Below are 17,551 nucleotides of genomic sequence, written 5' to 3'. Positions count from 1 at the left end.
CAAAGCCCCCATTCTTCTTTGAATCTTGTAACATTTTCATTCGTATTCACGCTCTTTTCCCTTGCGAAACGTATTTCAAAATTACTGCATTTAATTCATCATAGTATTTTTCCCTAGTTTTATAGGAATCATTTGAAACAAAAACAGTAGTTTTGGCAGAATATTCATTTTTATAATTCCTATCATTGACAATTGCAAATTTTTCCAATTCTCCAAATCAAGTTTAATTTGTTGTGTTAACCTTATATAGTTATCTTCTTTAATAGTTGCACATCTAGCTGTTAGATAAATTCCCAAATATTTTACTTTTTTAACTACCTGAAGGCCTATTTTCTTCGTCGGTTCATTTTTCTGTAAGGTTTTTAGCTGGTATTTTCATTTTTTCTTTATTTATTCTCAGCCCTGCTACTTCTCCATGCTTCTCATTTTTTCCCATTAACTTAGGGCTGGATTCCAATGATTTGTCAAAATAAATACCAGGTCAAGTGCAAATGCTTGTAATTTATATTTTTCTCTTTTTATTTCCAAGCCTTTTATTTCTAGATCCTGTCTAATACCTCTATTAAATACTTCCAGTCCTAATATAAATAGTAATAGGGAAAGCGGACATCCTTGTCTTGTGCCTTTTTTAATGTTAAAGTTTGCCATTAAGTCCCCATTCGCTATCACTTTTGCCATTTGTTTGGAGTATATTGTCTTAATCATGTTCATAAACCTTTCACCACACTCCATGCACTCTAGCTGTTGTAACATGAATTGCCAAGTTCTCTTCTATGGTAGTAACTTTAGGTTAGTAGATCAGAAGTTATGGCCTAGCCTTTTAGACCAGGGGTCTCCAACCTTGGCAACTTTAAGACTTGTGGACTTCAACTCCCAGAATTAGCTGGCTGAGGAGTTGCCAAGGTTGGAGACCCCTGTTTTAGACTATTTTCCACAAGAAAGCTACTCTTTGGAACCTGCTCAGAACAGATAAGCCCTGCACACTGTGCTCTGTTTAGATTTTTTTTCCTTTTCCATTTTAGGAGTTGGAGTTTTCATATGTCTTTGGTTGTCTCCCCTCCCCCCCCTTTTTTTACTTCTATTGTCATTTTAAAAGAATACTGCTATTTTGCCTACTTATCTCGCCCCTGCTTCTTTTAACACCAAAAGATGAGATCTGTGATACAAGCCTAGATAAGGAAGAAAATACAATAAGCTTAAGTCATTGGATAAAATCGTTGATTGATTAGTATCCCTAGGCCTGGCTACTAAGGGATCACTAACTACTGTCTTATCGGTAGGTTCATGCAACTTAATCAGATCAATCGGAGCTTGAAGTGCTAATTGCTTTGCAGAAACCTGAAACAGAACAGCTCCTCCATGGATACCGATGTTTCCTTCCCTGCGTGAAGGTGACTTATTTGAGACAAAAATCAATTCCTGTGTTTGAGCTTCCCAATCCCCCTTTGAGAATCCTGGCCCCCAAAGGAGTTGCATAAGCCTAAGGAATTTTGTACAGCATGATGACAGTTTTATAAAGAAGGATAGTAAACATTTAAAGCGGTTTCTTTGACACAGTGGATTATGTGGTTACCCAGATCCTCTGCTCTATTATAGATTAAAGTTTTCAGGCAGAGAAAACAGTAGTCAAGATGTGTTTATGTGAACTTGCTCCTACTCTCTTTTTCCACAGCAGTAGAAGTGCTATGTAAATCATATTGTATATCCATTTTCCTTGCCATTCAGAACTTCCTCCAAACTAATCTCTCACAATTGTGGCCATTCTTATTGAAAAGGATGATAAAATCAGGAATGTGGAAATAGACCTCATCAATATGATGATCTCCGTATGTTGTTATTTTATTTTATTTGTTGTACCCTGCCCGTACAAGAAACTCAAGGCAACAATCATATTCACAACGCTTCTTTGCTATTTTCCCACAACAACAGTGGTGTGAGGTGAGTTGGACTGAGAGAATGCCTAGCCAAAAGTCACCCAGATGGCTTTCATGTCTGAAGCAGGTCTAGAACTCATGGTCTCTCACTTTCTGGCCTGGTGCCTTAACTACTTGACCAAACTGGCTCTTTCATAATCCCTACAGTTTGGTTAATACCAAACAATACAGGTAGTTGTTAACTTACAGGAATTCATTTAGTGACCATTCAAGTAACAATGGCAGCAAAAAAAGTGATTTACAAATGTTTTAACACGACCATTGCCCATGATCATGTGATCAAAATTCAGATGTTTGGCAACTGACTCCTATTTATGATACTTGCAGTGTCCCAGGGTCATGCGATCACCTTTTGTGACCATCTGACAAGCAAAGTCAATGGAGAAGCCAGATTCACTTAGAAACCGTGTTGCTAACTTATCGTTTAAAAAAGTTTTATTTTAACATTCTTATCCAATAACATATCCAATAACATATTTAATGTACCATCATATACAATTAATCGGATCTGCCCGGTCACCACCCCCTTCCTTTTACTCTCCTTCTCTACCTTCTTCTACTTTCCACAACCATCCTCCCCCTCTCTTATCTACATCCTCTCCTCCTTCCTCCCTACTCCTTTCTTCTCCCTCTTCTATCCCTCTTCCTTCCTTTCCTCTTCCTCCTCTTCTCTTTCCTACCTCCTTCTCTCTTCTACTTCCTTCTTTCCCATCATTCTGAAGTGGTAGCCGGGCAGCTCCGATCTTACATTAATTATACATCTTCAATCATCTTTGTACATTAACTATCCATCCCTTTTCTACCCCCTCCCCCTTTCTTCCCCTTCCTCCCCCCACCCCCCGGGACTTCCGAAAACCGAATACAGGCTTTGAAACTAACAACAAAAATTAAAATATAGTACAAATCATAATCCATAATCATTCCTTAAAACCTCCATTCCCCTTCCAGAGACAAAGAAGATACTTTTCTTCCAATCCATTATATATCAGACCATTCCACTCCTAGAGTTCTCAGAAATTTCCGTTTGAGTTAGTGTTTGTTCTTGAATAAAGTACATAGTTTTTAATATCCAACCTTCATCAATCAATATCAAAACAACGTTCCATCTTCCAATATTCACCAAGGGTTCTTCTAAAATGTCTTTCTTCCTTAAGCAGTCTCTCAAGAATAGTTCATATTTCCAACTTAATTTCTTTAATTTTCCTGTCCAACCTTCAAGGGTAAACAATAGTCCATCTTTTCACATCTTTAACATTTATATACAACAAATAATATTACAAATATCCAATATATCAGTTGTAATAATTAAAATCTTCACTTTACCTTACTTATATCAAATAACATTATTAAAATTACACCTATAACTTATCCAAAATATATCTATTATAACAATTACATTCTAATTAGCCATATAACAACATTACATCCATCTCTTAAATATAATATTTAATCCAAATTCCTAAATTTTACTATCTATCCTCCAAAGTTAAACAATATTCCATCTTCCTATTCCTTTATACCTTAAATATATCAAATAGTACCCCTAAAATTACACATTTATATCCACAATAAATCATTTACAAAAATTAACCATAATCATATATAATAAAGTTAAACATTCTCCCTCCCCTTCTTCTGTCTTACATTTTCCACCATCTTTTCACCATTCAACTTAACATCTATTAATAAAGAATTCCCAATCTTTAATACATTAGTATAAAAATCTCGTGCTTTACAAATTGTATTGAGAAAATACTTTCTTCCTTTATAATTCACTGTTAAACCAGCTGGAACCTCCCATCTAAAATATATCTGATGTTTCTTAAACTCATCCACCAAAAAAGCAAATTCTTTTCTCTTTCTTAACATTTTAGGAGGAATTTCCTTCATCATTATTATATCTTGTCCTAATATTTGAAATTTATTTTCATAAAATGCTTGCAAAATTCCATACCTAATCTTCTTATTTGTAAAATAAATAACCACATCTCTCGGTAAACACTTCTGCCTTGCCCACCAAGAATTAACACGATAATTTTTTTCAATATTAACTTCAAAATCTTCTGGTTCCACTCCCTCTATCTGAGCAAAGGCCTGAATAAAAATCTCTTTCAAATTTTCTTCCTTACACTCTTTTAGTCCTCTCACCCTTATAGCGTATTCCATTAATTTATATTGTAATATAACCCTTTCTTCATCTGCCTTATCAACCTTAACCTAAATATCGTCTATTTTATTTTCTAAATTCAGATTAATTTGAACTTCATCTATTTTCCTTTGCAAATCTAAATTAATTTGGTTAAATTCATCCAGTCTTTCTTCTGTCTGTGTGCTAGATAACAATAATGGGGTAATTGATTCCTTTAATTTTTTCATCTCCCCCCTCTGCTCTTCCACCAAATCTTTAAAATCCAGTATTTCTTTCTCCATTTCATTAAATTTTTGATCTATTTCTGAAAGATGAGCCTCCATGAGCTCTTGTAAAAAATTCCTTATACTTTCTTTAATATCCTCTCTCAATTTCCGTACCTGAAGTGAAGAAATTTCCAATATTTTAGAAGTGGTTAAATCTCTTTGCTTAAAGACCATTTTTAAACTAAGTAATATCAAGAAGAAGAAGAAGAAAAAAGGAATAAAAAGAAAAAAAATCAATAAACTTTTCTTCTTAAACACTATAAGAAAAAGATAATAAAAAAAGAGATTTTAAAAAAGAAAGAATTCCATTAAAAAAAATATATCTTGTTATATTCTTCTTAAAGGTTCCAAGCCAGCAATTGTAATCAGCATTTCCTTAGCTTTTGCTTATCTTAGCTTTCACTTTCGAGAACGCCATCTTTCATCATCTCCACTCTTAAATACAAATACCTTCTTTGTCAGGGAGTTAAAATCATCTTACAATCAAATGCCAGCCCTCCTATTTTCGGCTCTTTCCGTGTTGGCAATCTATCAATAATCCTTTTCAGTCACGGAGATGGACGCTGCGTTTTGTTCTGCTTTTGCAGAAGCGTTCTGGATTCTGGAGCTTTTTTCGAGCTATAGAAGGAGCGTTCCCAGCAAACCACCAGAAATCATTCTGGGGCTTTTCTTGGGGGCTCTACTTCAGCTCAAATGTTCATCTCCCTCTTTTTGCCCGAGGGCAGAGATTTACGAGCTGTTGACAGCAGATTAACGCTGTCTAAACAGCTCTACAGAATCACACAGAACTGGAGGACTGAGATCGCCCGCCATTAACGAAGCGGAGCCACCCGGAAGTCCTCCGTGTTGCTAACTTATCAATTGCAATATTTCATTTAACAACTGTGGCAAGAAAGGTTGTAAAATGGGGCAAAATTCACTTAACTATGTCTCATTTAGCAACAGAAATTTGGGGCTCAATTGTGATCGTAAGTTGAAGACTACCTGTACTGAAAAATTGAGGAAGTATACTTGTATGCTAAGAATAATTTTGCAGTGATTAGCAGAGCGTAGCCAATAATTTGGGGAATGTTTGCCATCTTGAGCTATTTATAAAAATAATAAAGGTGGGATACAAATCTAATTATCAGATTTTTTTTTCTTCGTTGCAAAATTGATATTCCTAGATTCCTAGTGATGAGAGCTTATTCTACAATTTCTTGCCCATATGTGGTAATACTGATTTCATACTGTTCATTGACCCATTAAGACATTTGAGAATATATCTGGGACATGTTCAGATCTTCTTTGCCTTTGGTTTTGAAACATCTTCCTAATATCTCCTAGTATCACAGCTGTCTCCACTAGACTAGCAACCACCTCAACAATTTTGTCAATGAAAGTAGAATCTGATTTATTCTGTAGCACACTTAATTGACAATATACATCTAGTAATCAAAGACTGTTGTAGCAGTGTTGGTGAAGAGAGTGCCTTAGAATGGATATGTGACTTCCTGCACCATACAGTTAGCTCACTCAAGGTCTTACGTAGCTTTGATTTGGCTATCCTTTCCTCCCTGCCTCAAGCAGAATTTAATTACATTGCATCTAAGCTTTCATACAGTCTAATCCAGGTCTGTCACAGGCTGGATGCGTCACACACTGGCCATACCCATGCCCATTTTAGCGAAGGGGGGAAAAGTCCTGATACGTCGTGATGCTGCCGTGACGATGTGAGCTTGACACCCTTGGTCTAATCCAGGGGTCTCCAACCTTGGTCACTTTAAGACCTGTGGACTTCAACTCCCAGAATTCCTCAGCCAGCTTTGCCGATTGAGGAGCTCTGGGAGTTGAAGTCCACAAGTCTTAAAGTAATCAAGGTTGGAGACCCCTGGTCTAATCCATTTCAGCAGTTGTAAAGCATAAATATACCATCAGTTGTGGACTAATGAAAAAGCGTAATTACAGAACATTTAATAATCATAAAAAAGCAATAACACTTCTTACTCCATAGAGTAGTAGATTTTTGCTGGAAATATAAGGAAAGAGAAAAGTTGCTGCTAGATGTAATAGTGATGTTGCATGAAGCAATAGTTAAATGTGACACATCCTTTCATTGAATGGTAGTTAACAAATGTTGCTTGATAAGTTTAATCTATGATAAATGGAACTAATGAATTTTAGTTCATCTGTCTGTGTTCTGGTTGATCTTTGTAGCATCCTGGTATTTGGGATGCTTGAGGACTATTACAGTTTTTCTGTAACTTTCTGAGATGCTGAATTTGCAATGTTCTCATAATTATAAATAGTAGTAGTAGTAATAATAATAATAATAACAACAACAACAATAACAACAACAACAACAAGAGAGTTGGAAGGGACCTTGGAGGCTTTCTAGTCCAACCCCCTGCCCAGGCAGGAAACCCTACACCATCTCAGACAAATGGTTATCCAACATTTTCTTAAAAATTTCCAGTGTTAGAGCATTTACAACTTCTGTAGGCAAGTTGTTCCACTGATTGTTCTAACTGTCAGGAAATTGTTCTAACTGTCAGGAAATTTCTCCTTAGTTCTAGGTTGCATCTCTCCTTGATCAGTTTCCACCCATTGCTTCTTGTTCTACCCTCAGGTGCTTTGGAGAATAGTTTGACTCCCTCTTCTTTATGGCAACCCCTGAGATATTGGAACACTGCTATCATGTCTCCCCTAGTCCTTCTTTTCATTAAACTAGGCATACCGAGTTCCTGCAACCATTCTTCATATGTTTTAGCTTCCAGTCCCCTAATCATCTTTGTTGCTCTTCTCTGCACTCTTTCTAGAATCTCCACATCTTTTTTACATCGTGGCGACCAAAACTGAATTTGTTTAGTTCTTCTAAACAAATAATTTATTTCCACTGAATAAAAGAATAGGAAAGGATGTGGGAGATGATCTTTTCAAGGGCTCCCCAACCTTTGGAAATACATGTGGGATTCTGGGAACTGTCAGTAGTGCTGCTAGACTTAGGATCATCCATATGGGGATGAAACAGGAGCCACACCCCTTGTTCCACTTTCAACACAGGTACACTAAAGCAGGGGGCCCCAACCTTGGTCCCTTTAAGACTTGTGGACTTCAACTCCCAGAGTCCCTCAGCCAGCAAAGCAGAGGCCTCCAACCTTGGTCCCTTTAAGACTTGTGGACTTCAACTCCCAGAGTCCCTCAGCCAGCAAAGCAGGGGTCTCCAACCTTGGTCCCTTTAAGACTTGTGGACTTCAACTCCCAGAGTCCCTCAGCCAGCAAAGCAGGGGCCTCCAACCTTGGTCCCTTTAAGACTTGTGGACTTCAACTCCCAGAGTCCCTCAGCCAGCAAAGCTAGGTCCCCAACCTTGGTCCCTTTAAGACTTGTGGACTTCAACTCCCAGAGTCCCTCAGCCAGCAAAGCAGGGGCCTCCAACCTTGGTCCCTTTAAGACTTGTGGACTTCAACTCCCAGAGTCCCTCAGCCAGCAAAGCAGGGGTCTCCAACCTTGGTCCCTTTAAGACTTGTGGACTTCAACTCCCAGAGTCCCTCAGCCAGCAAAGCAGGGGTCTCCAACCTTGGTCCCTTTAAGACTTGTGGACTTCAACTCCCAGAGTCCCTCAGCCAGCAAAGCAGAGGCCTCCAACCTTGGTCCCTTTAAGACTTGTGGACTTCAACTCCCAGAGTCCCTCAGCCAGCAAAGCAGGGGTCTCCAACCTTGATCCCTTTAAGACTTGTGGACTTCAACTCCCAGAGCCCCTCAGCCAGCAAAGCAGGGGCCTCCAACCTTGGTCCCTTTAAGACTTGTGGACTTCAACTCCCAGAGTTCCTCAGCCAGCAAAGCAGGGGCCTCCAACCTTGGTCCCTTTAAGACTTGTGGACTTCAACTCCCAGAGTCCCTCAGCCAGCAAAGCACAAGTCTTAAAGGGGCCAAGGTTGGGGACCCCTGCACTAAAGAGTCCTCTGGCACTGAGATTCTTTTCTGATTCTCCTCAATTCATCTCTCATATGCGCACAAAACACAAGCACGAGAAGACTCCTTGTCTTCCACTTGCACCAATTGGACAAGTGGAGAATAATTTCTTGCTGCTTTTCCCCAGACCAAGAAAGCTTTTCCTGCCGAAGATGGCTGCTTTCGCCTCCACTTAACTGCAGATAAATAAGGGGTAACATTTAATTTCCCTCTTTATAGCTCTTTATAACCCAGTGTTTTTTCAGAATTCACTATTAATGTTATTTTCGTTCATTTCTAATGAATGTAAATAGGACAGGCCAAAAGTGAGCAGCGTATTGAATCCATAGCACGAAACTAAACATTTGGGAACATTATGCTATTAGATAGGTAGCTTCTCTCCTTAGCTGGTAGCAATCCTTGGCGTGAAAAATTATGAGCTACTTCAGTAGAACATGACTTTATTACTATCACATTTCAATTATGCATTCATTAGATACTGGCTAGCAGTTTTCATTTTACATTCTCTGAGTCACTTATAATTGTGCCTTCAGGCAGAATCTTACCTCTCTTTTGCTATTCTGGTCTCTTTTGCTAATTTCTAATTGTTCAGGTTGTTAAACCAGCTTCCCTAATATCCAAAGATATCTATTTAATTCTGCTAAGTTGTTATAGAACTTACTACCATAAATTCCAAGATGATGTATCAATCTTCTCTTGCCTATTTCTACCATTAATTCTTCAGTTTTGTTCCATTTCAGTCAGGCCAAAGACCAACCTACTGTTCCTCTTTTCCGCCCCCTCAGAAGTTAAAGATAATTGTGCAATCAGTTTTTTAAAATGTATTAATTTTCTTGCTCTTAGGATACTTGCTACCTGAGTGTGGTCAGGCCCCACCTTTTAGTCTTCTGGATGGGCATTCAAACATGGCTCTGCCCCGAGGCTTGGGCTCCTGATATGTGTGGTTGGTGGATTAAGAGGGAAGATGCCACCACTGTACCATCCTTGCTTTCTGTTTCTTACTTTTGTATCTACTCTTGTTAATATTTTAATATTTATTATTTTTATTGTAAGCCACCCTGAGTTGCTTTTGCAGGGTAAGATGGGCAGCATATAAATTTAATAAATAAATATATTTCTAACCCAGTGTTTTTTTCAGAGTTTTCTACGTTAGGTGACCCTGAGTCATTTTCCATGGGAATTATGTCATTCTAGTCCTACAGCTGTCAGGCTTCTATGAGCAGGATTTGGCTAAATTAACCTCCTTACACTTCCCATTTTAGCTTGGCTTTTTTCAGCCTGACTTCAGAAGACTGCAGACTTAGTTCAGTTAACTTTGAATACCTATTGCAAAATTAAACCATACACAGAATTGATTGCCCGCTGCAGTCAAAGAAGTAAAAAATTGGTGTATATTCTGAAGCATTTAAATTCAAGACTTCCTCCTCCTCCTCACCTCAATTTAGGGTTAGTTGACATAGTCTTGAGGCCCTGTAATCAGGGAATTGTGGCATCTTTACATCCCTAGTCTGGGAACTGCTAGTTAGTTCCTCAACAGCCTCAATCCGTACGAATGAAGTCTCATATTTCACTAGGTATGCCATATTCTTCTCTTCCACTTCATCTAACCCTTTATTTTCTTCTTTTTTTTTTGTTTACATTTATACCCCGCCCTTCTCCGAAGACTCAGGGCGGCTTACAATGTATAAGGCAATAGTCTCATTCTATTTGTATATTTTTTACAAAGTCAACTTATTGCCCCCCCAACAATCTGGATCCTCATTTTACCTACCTTATAAAGGATGGAAGGCTGAGTCAACCTTGGGCCGGGCTCGAACCTGCAGTAATTGCAGGCTCTGTGTTCTAATAACAAGCTTCTCTACTGCCTGAGCTATCCCGGCCCCTTTAAAACCTTTTTTTTCTGGTAGTCTTTCAGGAGGGCTTTCTACCTTTCATCTAAAAATTCTCAAATTGACCCTAATGACTTCACCAGACCTTATTAGAACAAGCAGTAAATTCATGAACAAGACAAACTGCTTAAATTAATAGATAAATAAATAAATAAATAAGTTGGATATACAAGGACATTCCTCAAGTCCCTTCATCTTCTCTTCCAACAGAGCCGTTTGTTGCATATGTAGTTTATGCTGTCTTCAGGCAGAAAGACAAACATGGCACACATGCTTGCTGCAGGTCACTGGAAGAGCTCCTACAGTGTCCATGGAGGTAGGACATCTAGATGAATCCATCATCTTCTTCCAATTTCTTTACTAGAGACCTGTATAGCATTTTCCTACCTGCCCAAAATAATGGTTACTTCATCATGAGTGCCCACATCCGTAATACAGTAAACATTTCTCCAGACCGTGATAAATCCAAGAGATTGGAGTTTACAGTAGATTCTTTCCTCTGTGTTAATAATGAATGCTCACATGTTTACATTTGAAGAAATATATTTTACTAAATAGTGATTTTTTTTAAAAAAAGGTTAATACTTTGTCCATGGAAGTAACACAGATGTTGCTCTTTGATAGTACATGATTTCCAGGCCTAAAGAAGCACATAAATGGAATGTATAGAGACCCAGACTTTTTGCCTCAAACATAGCAAACAGAATAAAAATACAACTAATGTTGAAAGCTATGGAATACATAAGGTCACAGAAACAACTTTTATTCCTTTATGTATGATTTTATATTTGACAGTATTAATTTACAGTAAATATGTTTTGGGATATTTTGATTCTCATGTAGCTATCTTTTAAAATTTCTGTAGAACAAAATAGCTTAACTTAGATAAAGGTGCTTCTTATTTATTTATTCTTTTTTTTTTATACCGCCCTTCTCCGAAGACTCAGGGCGGTGTACAGCCAATAAAACAACAAGAATCCCCAAAAATTGAAAATACACTATCAAATTTAAAAAACTGATTCAATCGCTGTAACATTAAATATTAGCTAAAATTTATCAAAACTAAAACCCAGGTAAAACCCTATAAAAAACCCACTAAAATCCCCATACTAAAATCAATCAGGCCAGCCCCGCTTGGTGAAAAAAGAAAGTCTTGAGCTCGCGCTTAAAGGTCCGGAGATCAGGGAGGAGACGGAGTCCCACCGGCAGCTCATTCCATAAAGCCGGGCCCCCCACAGAGAACGCCCTTCCCCTGGGGGCCGCCAGCCGACATTGACTAGCCGACGGCACCCTAAGAAGACCCTCCCTGTGGGCGCGCACTGGACGTATCGGACAATGGGAGGTAACTGTCGGCAGCAGGCGGTCCCGTAAATATCCCGGTCCAATGCCATGGAGCGCTTTAAAGGTGATAACCAACACCTTGAAGCGCACCCGGAAGACCACCGGCAACCAATGCAGCCTGCGCAGGAGAGGTGTTACATGGGAGCTACGAGGAGCTCCCTCAATCCCCCGCGTGGCCGCATTCTGCACCAGTTGGAGCCTCCGGGTGCTCCTCAAGGGGAGCCCCATGTAGAGAGCATTGCAGTAATCCAGACGGGAAGTGACGAGGGCATGAGTGACCGTGCATAACGCGTCCCGGTCCAGGAAAGGGCGCAATTGGCGAATCAGGCGAACCTGATGAAAAGCTCCCCTGGCGACGGTTGTCAGATGGTCTTCTAAAGACAGCCGTACATCCAGGAGAACGCCTAAATTGCGCACCGATTCCCTGGTAGTTCTTGGTAGTTCATTCCATTTAATCACATATAGTTTGGTCCTGATGCCATTTCTGTCCAGGTTTCACTCTTGCTAGATGTTTTGGAGGAACCAACTGAGGTCCTAGGTGCGTAACCATCTTAATATGAAATAGATAGACTTTGAAATAAGATTGTTGCACATTGTATTAACATGAGATTAATACAACATAAAATGTTGTGTATACTTGATGAATGAAGGTGCAATCTCAAAGCTGGAATATTAATTCACCTTGTTTAAGTGCCTTTATCATTTGCATACTTTGAGTTATAGTCTGAAGATTGTTGGTGTAACTAGAAAGCATTGCTGGTAAAATTTGCATTATGTTCTTCTTCAGTGTATTCCAAACATTTCAGGACATAAAAACCAGAAATTTTCATGTATGAGAAATGCCAAAAGAATTTTTATACAACATTGGAATCACAGATGCTTTATAGTAACAGGTTCTTGATATGTGTAGTCTCTCAACATTTGAATTATAATTGACAATATTATTATAATTTATTTATATTTATTTATTAAAATGTATCACCGATATTTTACAAACAAAGAAGGCTGAAAGAGGGCTGAAACATTTTGGAAGTCTGAGGGGGGGAAGGGGTGCTTTACCTTATGAGATCAGCTTCAAGCTGTCACTACAATCCTTAATTATGTGGGTATTTTTTTCTTTTTTGATTGGTTTGATGCAATAAACATATTTCCTTAAAAATGAATGCACATACAGGAATATTAATACTTTAAAAAGTATTTACATACACAGAATTAGGTCAGGCCCAAGACATTTACTGGCTGAAGTAGAGCAGCTAATAGATCCCATTCTATATTGGCTGATTATACCAGGTTATTGTATAAAAGTTCTATATATTTATTTATTTCTTCATTCATTTGTTCATGCGCTGTCAGACTCCAGACAAACAAATATGAATAATACTGATGGATATCTCCTTTTTTTAACCCTTGCAAATATAATTTGAAAAGGTCACCCTCCTTTAGCTTCATTTGTTTACTTTTTGTATGATTATTAATACAGCAGCCTTAAATGATTTACATTGAAGTGCTCCACTAACTTGGGCTTACTCCTAAATCAGCGTTTAGAGGAGGGCAGCTTCGTGGCTTCCTCCATTTATATATTTTAAAAAGGAATTCGGTTGTGTTAAGTAACAGTTTCAAGTAAGTGTGTGAGTACAACTATATATAACCGTCCATACCTATCCATCAATGTGCATATCAATAGATTGTATAAAAACTTTTAAATATTAGTGCACAATGGGAGTGACCCATGGGGGTTTTCTTCCTCCATTTAGTATTACTGTAGCTGCTGAAAACAATATGATACAAGTCATGGTTTACATCTATGTGATCTAAATTTGGTTAAATTGGAAGCAGGTTTCTTACAAATCAAAATAGGATTAGGGAGTTTATTTGGTTTGGTGAGTATATTGTAATTTTTAGAGGTTGGCGTGAACTGTCTCACTCGATGATTGTCATGGGGGCAGCAGAGACCAGGCTATTAAAACTAACTAACTAAATCATTAAACTAACCATCATTAAGTGTTGTAAGTGTTGTACCTTGATGAAGATTTCTTTTATGTACACTGAGAGCATATGCACCAAGACAAATTCCTTGTGTGTCCAATCACACTTGGCCAATAAAGAATTCTATTCTATTCTATTCTATTCTATTCTATTCTATTCTATTCTATTCTATTTCTTTTATGTACACTGAGAGCATATGCACCAAAGACAAATTCCTTGTGTGTCCAATCACACTTGGCCAATAAAGAATTCTATTCTATTCTATTCTATTCTATTCTATTCTATTCTATTCTATTCTATTCTATTCTATTCTATTCTATTCTATTCTATTCTATTCTATTCTATTCTATTCTATTTCTTTTATGTACACTGAGAGCATATGCACCAAGACAAACTCCTTGTGTGTCCAATCATACTTGGCCAATAAAAATTCTATTCTATTCTATTCTATTCTATTCTATTCTATTCTATTCTATTCTATTCTATTCTATTCTATTCTACACGGCAGATAGGTAGCTACAAAATGGCCCTTTGTCAAAAAGTGAAGTAACGTACCCTGCCATTTCCTCTTAAGTCTGCAAATGCTGTTTGTGTCCTCGAATCCTTGCTGTGTCATTCTGGGGCAAATGAACATGTCCAAAACAAAACGATGGGCTGTAGTTTTTCACTATTTTAATTGTCTAAGAATGTCTTTAAGCACCCTTGTGGGGTTTATAGAATTGTTAGGGGGAAAAATCCTATGTGGAATTTAAAAGTATTTTTGTAATTAAAAAATGCTGGAACCTGAATATTTGGTTTGTTCTGCAGAGCATTAATTTCCTAAGTTAAAAGCTGTTCTTTAAAGCAGGGGTCTCCAACCTTGGTCCCTTTAAGACTTGTGGACTTCAACTCCCAGAGTCCCTGAGCCAGCTGGCTGAGGAACTCTGGGAGTTGAAGTCCACAAGTCTTAAAGGGACCAAGGTTGGAGACCCCTGCTTTATAGCCTGTGGTTGGCAGCAAAGAAGATCTGGTAGCTTTGGTAGTGTCTGGGGCAAAGCAGTTTCTATTTGAGAGCTAGGCTGTCATTTTGCATGGTCAACTACAGATAGTCCTTCACTTACGACCACAGTTGGGAATTTCTGTTGTAAATTCTTGAGGTTATATTTATTTTATTTATTTATTTATTTTATTAAATTTTGAATTTAATAAAATAAATAATTTTTTGAATTTTTTAATATGCTGAGTTCCTGGTTTTAGGGCAATTTTATAGCAGTCGTTAAGCGAATCGTGTGGTTGTTAAGTGGATCCAGCTTCCCAATGTGTGATTTTTGCTATAAATCAGCAAAAAAGGTCACAAATTGTAATCAGTGACTTTAGAATGCTGCAACCAATCAAATGCGAGCTGCAGTAGTTGCCAAGTGCTCGAATTGTGATCGTGTGACGGTGATGATGATGTGATAGTTGTAGCAATAGCATTTACATACCATTTCACAGGGCTTCCCAGCCCTCTCTAAGCCAGGGGTCTCCAGCCTTGGCAACTTTAAGACTTGTGGACTTCAACTCCCAGAGACCCCTGCTCTAAGCAGTTTACAGAGTCAGCCTATGACCCCCAACAATCGGGGGTCCTCATTTTTAGTGACCTCGGAAAGATGGAAGGCTAAATCAACCTTGAGCCAAGTCGAAATGCCGAGTCGGCAGAATTAGCCTGCAATACTGCATTCTAATGACTGCGCCACCACAGGACAGTAACTTTTTCCAGGACTTGTAATTTTGAGTTCTCATTAAACTTACAGTTGTAAGTTAAGGACTGCCTGTATTCTGCAATATTCTTCCATTCTTATTATTGGCTTACATAGTACCTTAATACTAAGGTTAAATAGGAATAAACATAATTGTTTTAAAGACTAATACCATGGTAATTTTAATCAAAACCATATGTTTTCTTGTTAGTTTAAATAAACATAGTTGAGTTCTTTATTTCTGGAAGAACATTTAAAATCAGCATCACATGTTTTTCTTACTCTTAGATACTTCCAACCGCTCAGCGTCTACTTGATGAGCTGCTATCCTCTCAGTCCACTGCCATCAACACTGTATGTGGAGCCCCAGGTAATAATTAATGCTGTGGAGTATAATGCAAACAATGGTTTTCAAATATGCAAATAAATTTAGTTTTGAAAATGGTAGCGCTATAACTAAAAAGCATAGAGGTGGAGCAGATTAAGTATACTCATCACGATTGTCTTGAGTTGTTCGTATGAAACTTTTTCTCTATTAAGTAGTAGGAAGGTACGTTGTACCAAGTTTCAAATATATGTTTCAATATTTCTGTAGTAAAATTAAGGCCCACTACTGGTTTTACCTGCAACCCTGAGTAGAGGGGGAAACAAACTCTTTGGAACAACTGAAAGAATGTATTTCCTTTTTTCTAAGATCCAACTGCTGGTCCATCTGCCTCTGATCAAAGCACCTGGTACTTGGATGAATCTACATTAAGTGACAACATAAAGAAAACTCTTCACAAATTTTGTGGTCCCTCTCCTGTTGTATTTAGGTAACTTAAAATTTTCTTCTTCCTTTACAATTTCTGCAGATTTCCAAAGTCAGATACAAACATCAGCGTTTTGCCTCTCTGGACTCTGTTTTTGTAGCTTTAGAAAGGACAGTAAAAGATTTTTTTTTAATTGTAGGTGGAGAGCTATATATATTTGATCAGATATATTTCAATATATGAATCATAAGTTGTATACAAATAGTCCTTGATATATATAGCCATTCATTCAGCAACCATTTGAAGTTATAATGATGCTGAAAATGTAAACTTATGACTGGTCTCTGAAGTTAATTCTTGATGAACATATCTTTTCTTTTATGTACACTGAGAGCATATGCACCAAGACAAATTCCTTGTGTGTCCAATCACACTTGGCCAATAAAGAATTCTGTTCTATTCTATTCTATTCTGTAATATATTCTCTATTCTATTCTATTCTATTCTATTCTATTCTATTCTACTCTACTCTACTCTACTCTACTCTACTCTACTCTACTCTATTCTATTCTATTCTATTCTATTCTATTCTATTCTATTCTATTCTATTCTATTTCTTTTATGTATACTGAGAGCATGTGCACCAAGACAAATTCCTTGTGTGTCCAATCACACTTGGCCATAAAATTTCTATTCTATTCTATTCCATTACAGCATTGCAGCATCTCCACCATCACATGATCAGAATTTGGGCTCATCCACATTTATGACCATAGGAACACTTCAACTCCTCACCTGTGTAACTCCTGCCCCCATCCCCAAATCTTTGCCCTTTTGGAAGCCCTGCAGTCCGGCACATATTTCTACTGCAGCTTCTAGATGTGTGGACTGCCACTACTGTTTCCCACAGCTGACCTTGGCCATCTTGTTCCTCCTGCCTGGTCCAGCTGAGGGTGCAGCTCTGGGATGAACAGACCATTGTGCAAAGCATTCAGGCTGAACAGGAAGAATGTAGAAGCTAGGAATCCCAAGGAGAGAGCAACTTAAGAGAGGAACTTAAGTTAAGGGATAAATGCTTAGCAGCAAAACCACAAAAGTTTGTATGAAAACATCCTCTGGGTTTTGCTGTATAGCAATTTTGCACAAGACAGCTACAATGCAGCCACACAGTGTCTAAAAAATTCTTGACTTTGCATTAAGCACTGTTTGTGACGAGACTACCTAGCCGTTGAAAAGATTTTTAATGTCTCTTGTTTCTGAAAAGGAGAAACTAAATTTGGGTCTCTCCAACCTCTGAATCATTCTCTCCATTCGAGGGTCCAGTTTGAAGATCGTGATACCAGGGTAATGCGAGTCATAAAAACAAAGAGAATCCCCTGTCTCCCTGGAGTACTGGAAAATTCTTCTTTCCTATTGATTCTATAGGAACTCCTGCCATGGAGGCTGTGATTCCTACCTGCTCTCAAAAGATGAGGATTTCTCCTTTAAAAAAAGGAGATTCAAGGGCCAGCCCTATGGTTTCTAAAACAGTTGTTGTGCTATTTCAAATTTCCTAGTATGTATA

General features: G+C 38.0%; 1 protein-coding gene across 9 annotated transcripts in view; it reads left to right on the top strand.

Moving 5' to 3' along the window:
• The window catches only part of ZSWIM8 (zinc finger SWIM-type containing 8), a 92,931-nt gene that overhangs the window by 33,166 nt on the left and 42,214 nt on the right, over positions 1-17,551 (top strand). For 8 of the 9 annotated variants that reach the window (XR_009155770.1, XM_058188561.1, XM_058188557.1 and 5 more), the window contains 2 exons: positions 15,524-15,605; positions 15,930-16,050. Coding sequence is in view for 8 of the 9 variants with exons in the window: in XM_058188561.1 (XP_058044544.1) it covers positions 15,524-15,605; positions 15,930-16,050 (203 nt within the window). In the remaining variant the exon portion in view is untranslated. Of the gene's footprint in view, positions 1-10,400; positions 10,507-15,523; positions 15,606-15,929; positions 16,051-17,551 lie in introns of those variants that run through there. The other variant, XM_058188564.1, reaches the window with a different exon arrangement.

Source organism: Ahaetulla prasina, chromosome 6 (genome assembly GCF_028640845.1).
Source record: "Ahaetulla prasina isolate Xishuangbanna chromosome 6, ASM2864084v1, whole genome shotgun sequence".
NCBI classification, from domain to species: domain Eukaryota; kingdom Metazoa; phylum Chordata; class Lepidosauria; order Squamata; family Colubridae; genus Ahaetulla; species Ahaetulla prasina.
This window is presented reverse-complemented; position numbering and strand designations above follow the sequence as displayed.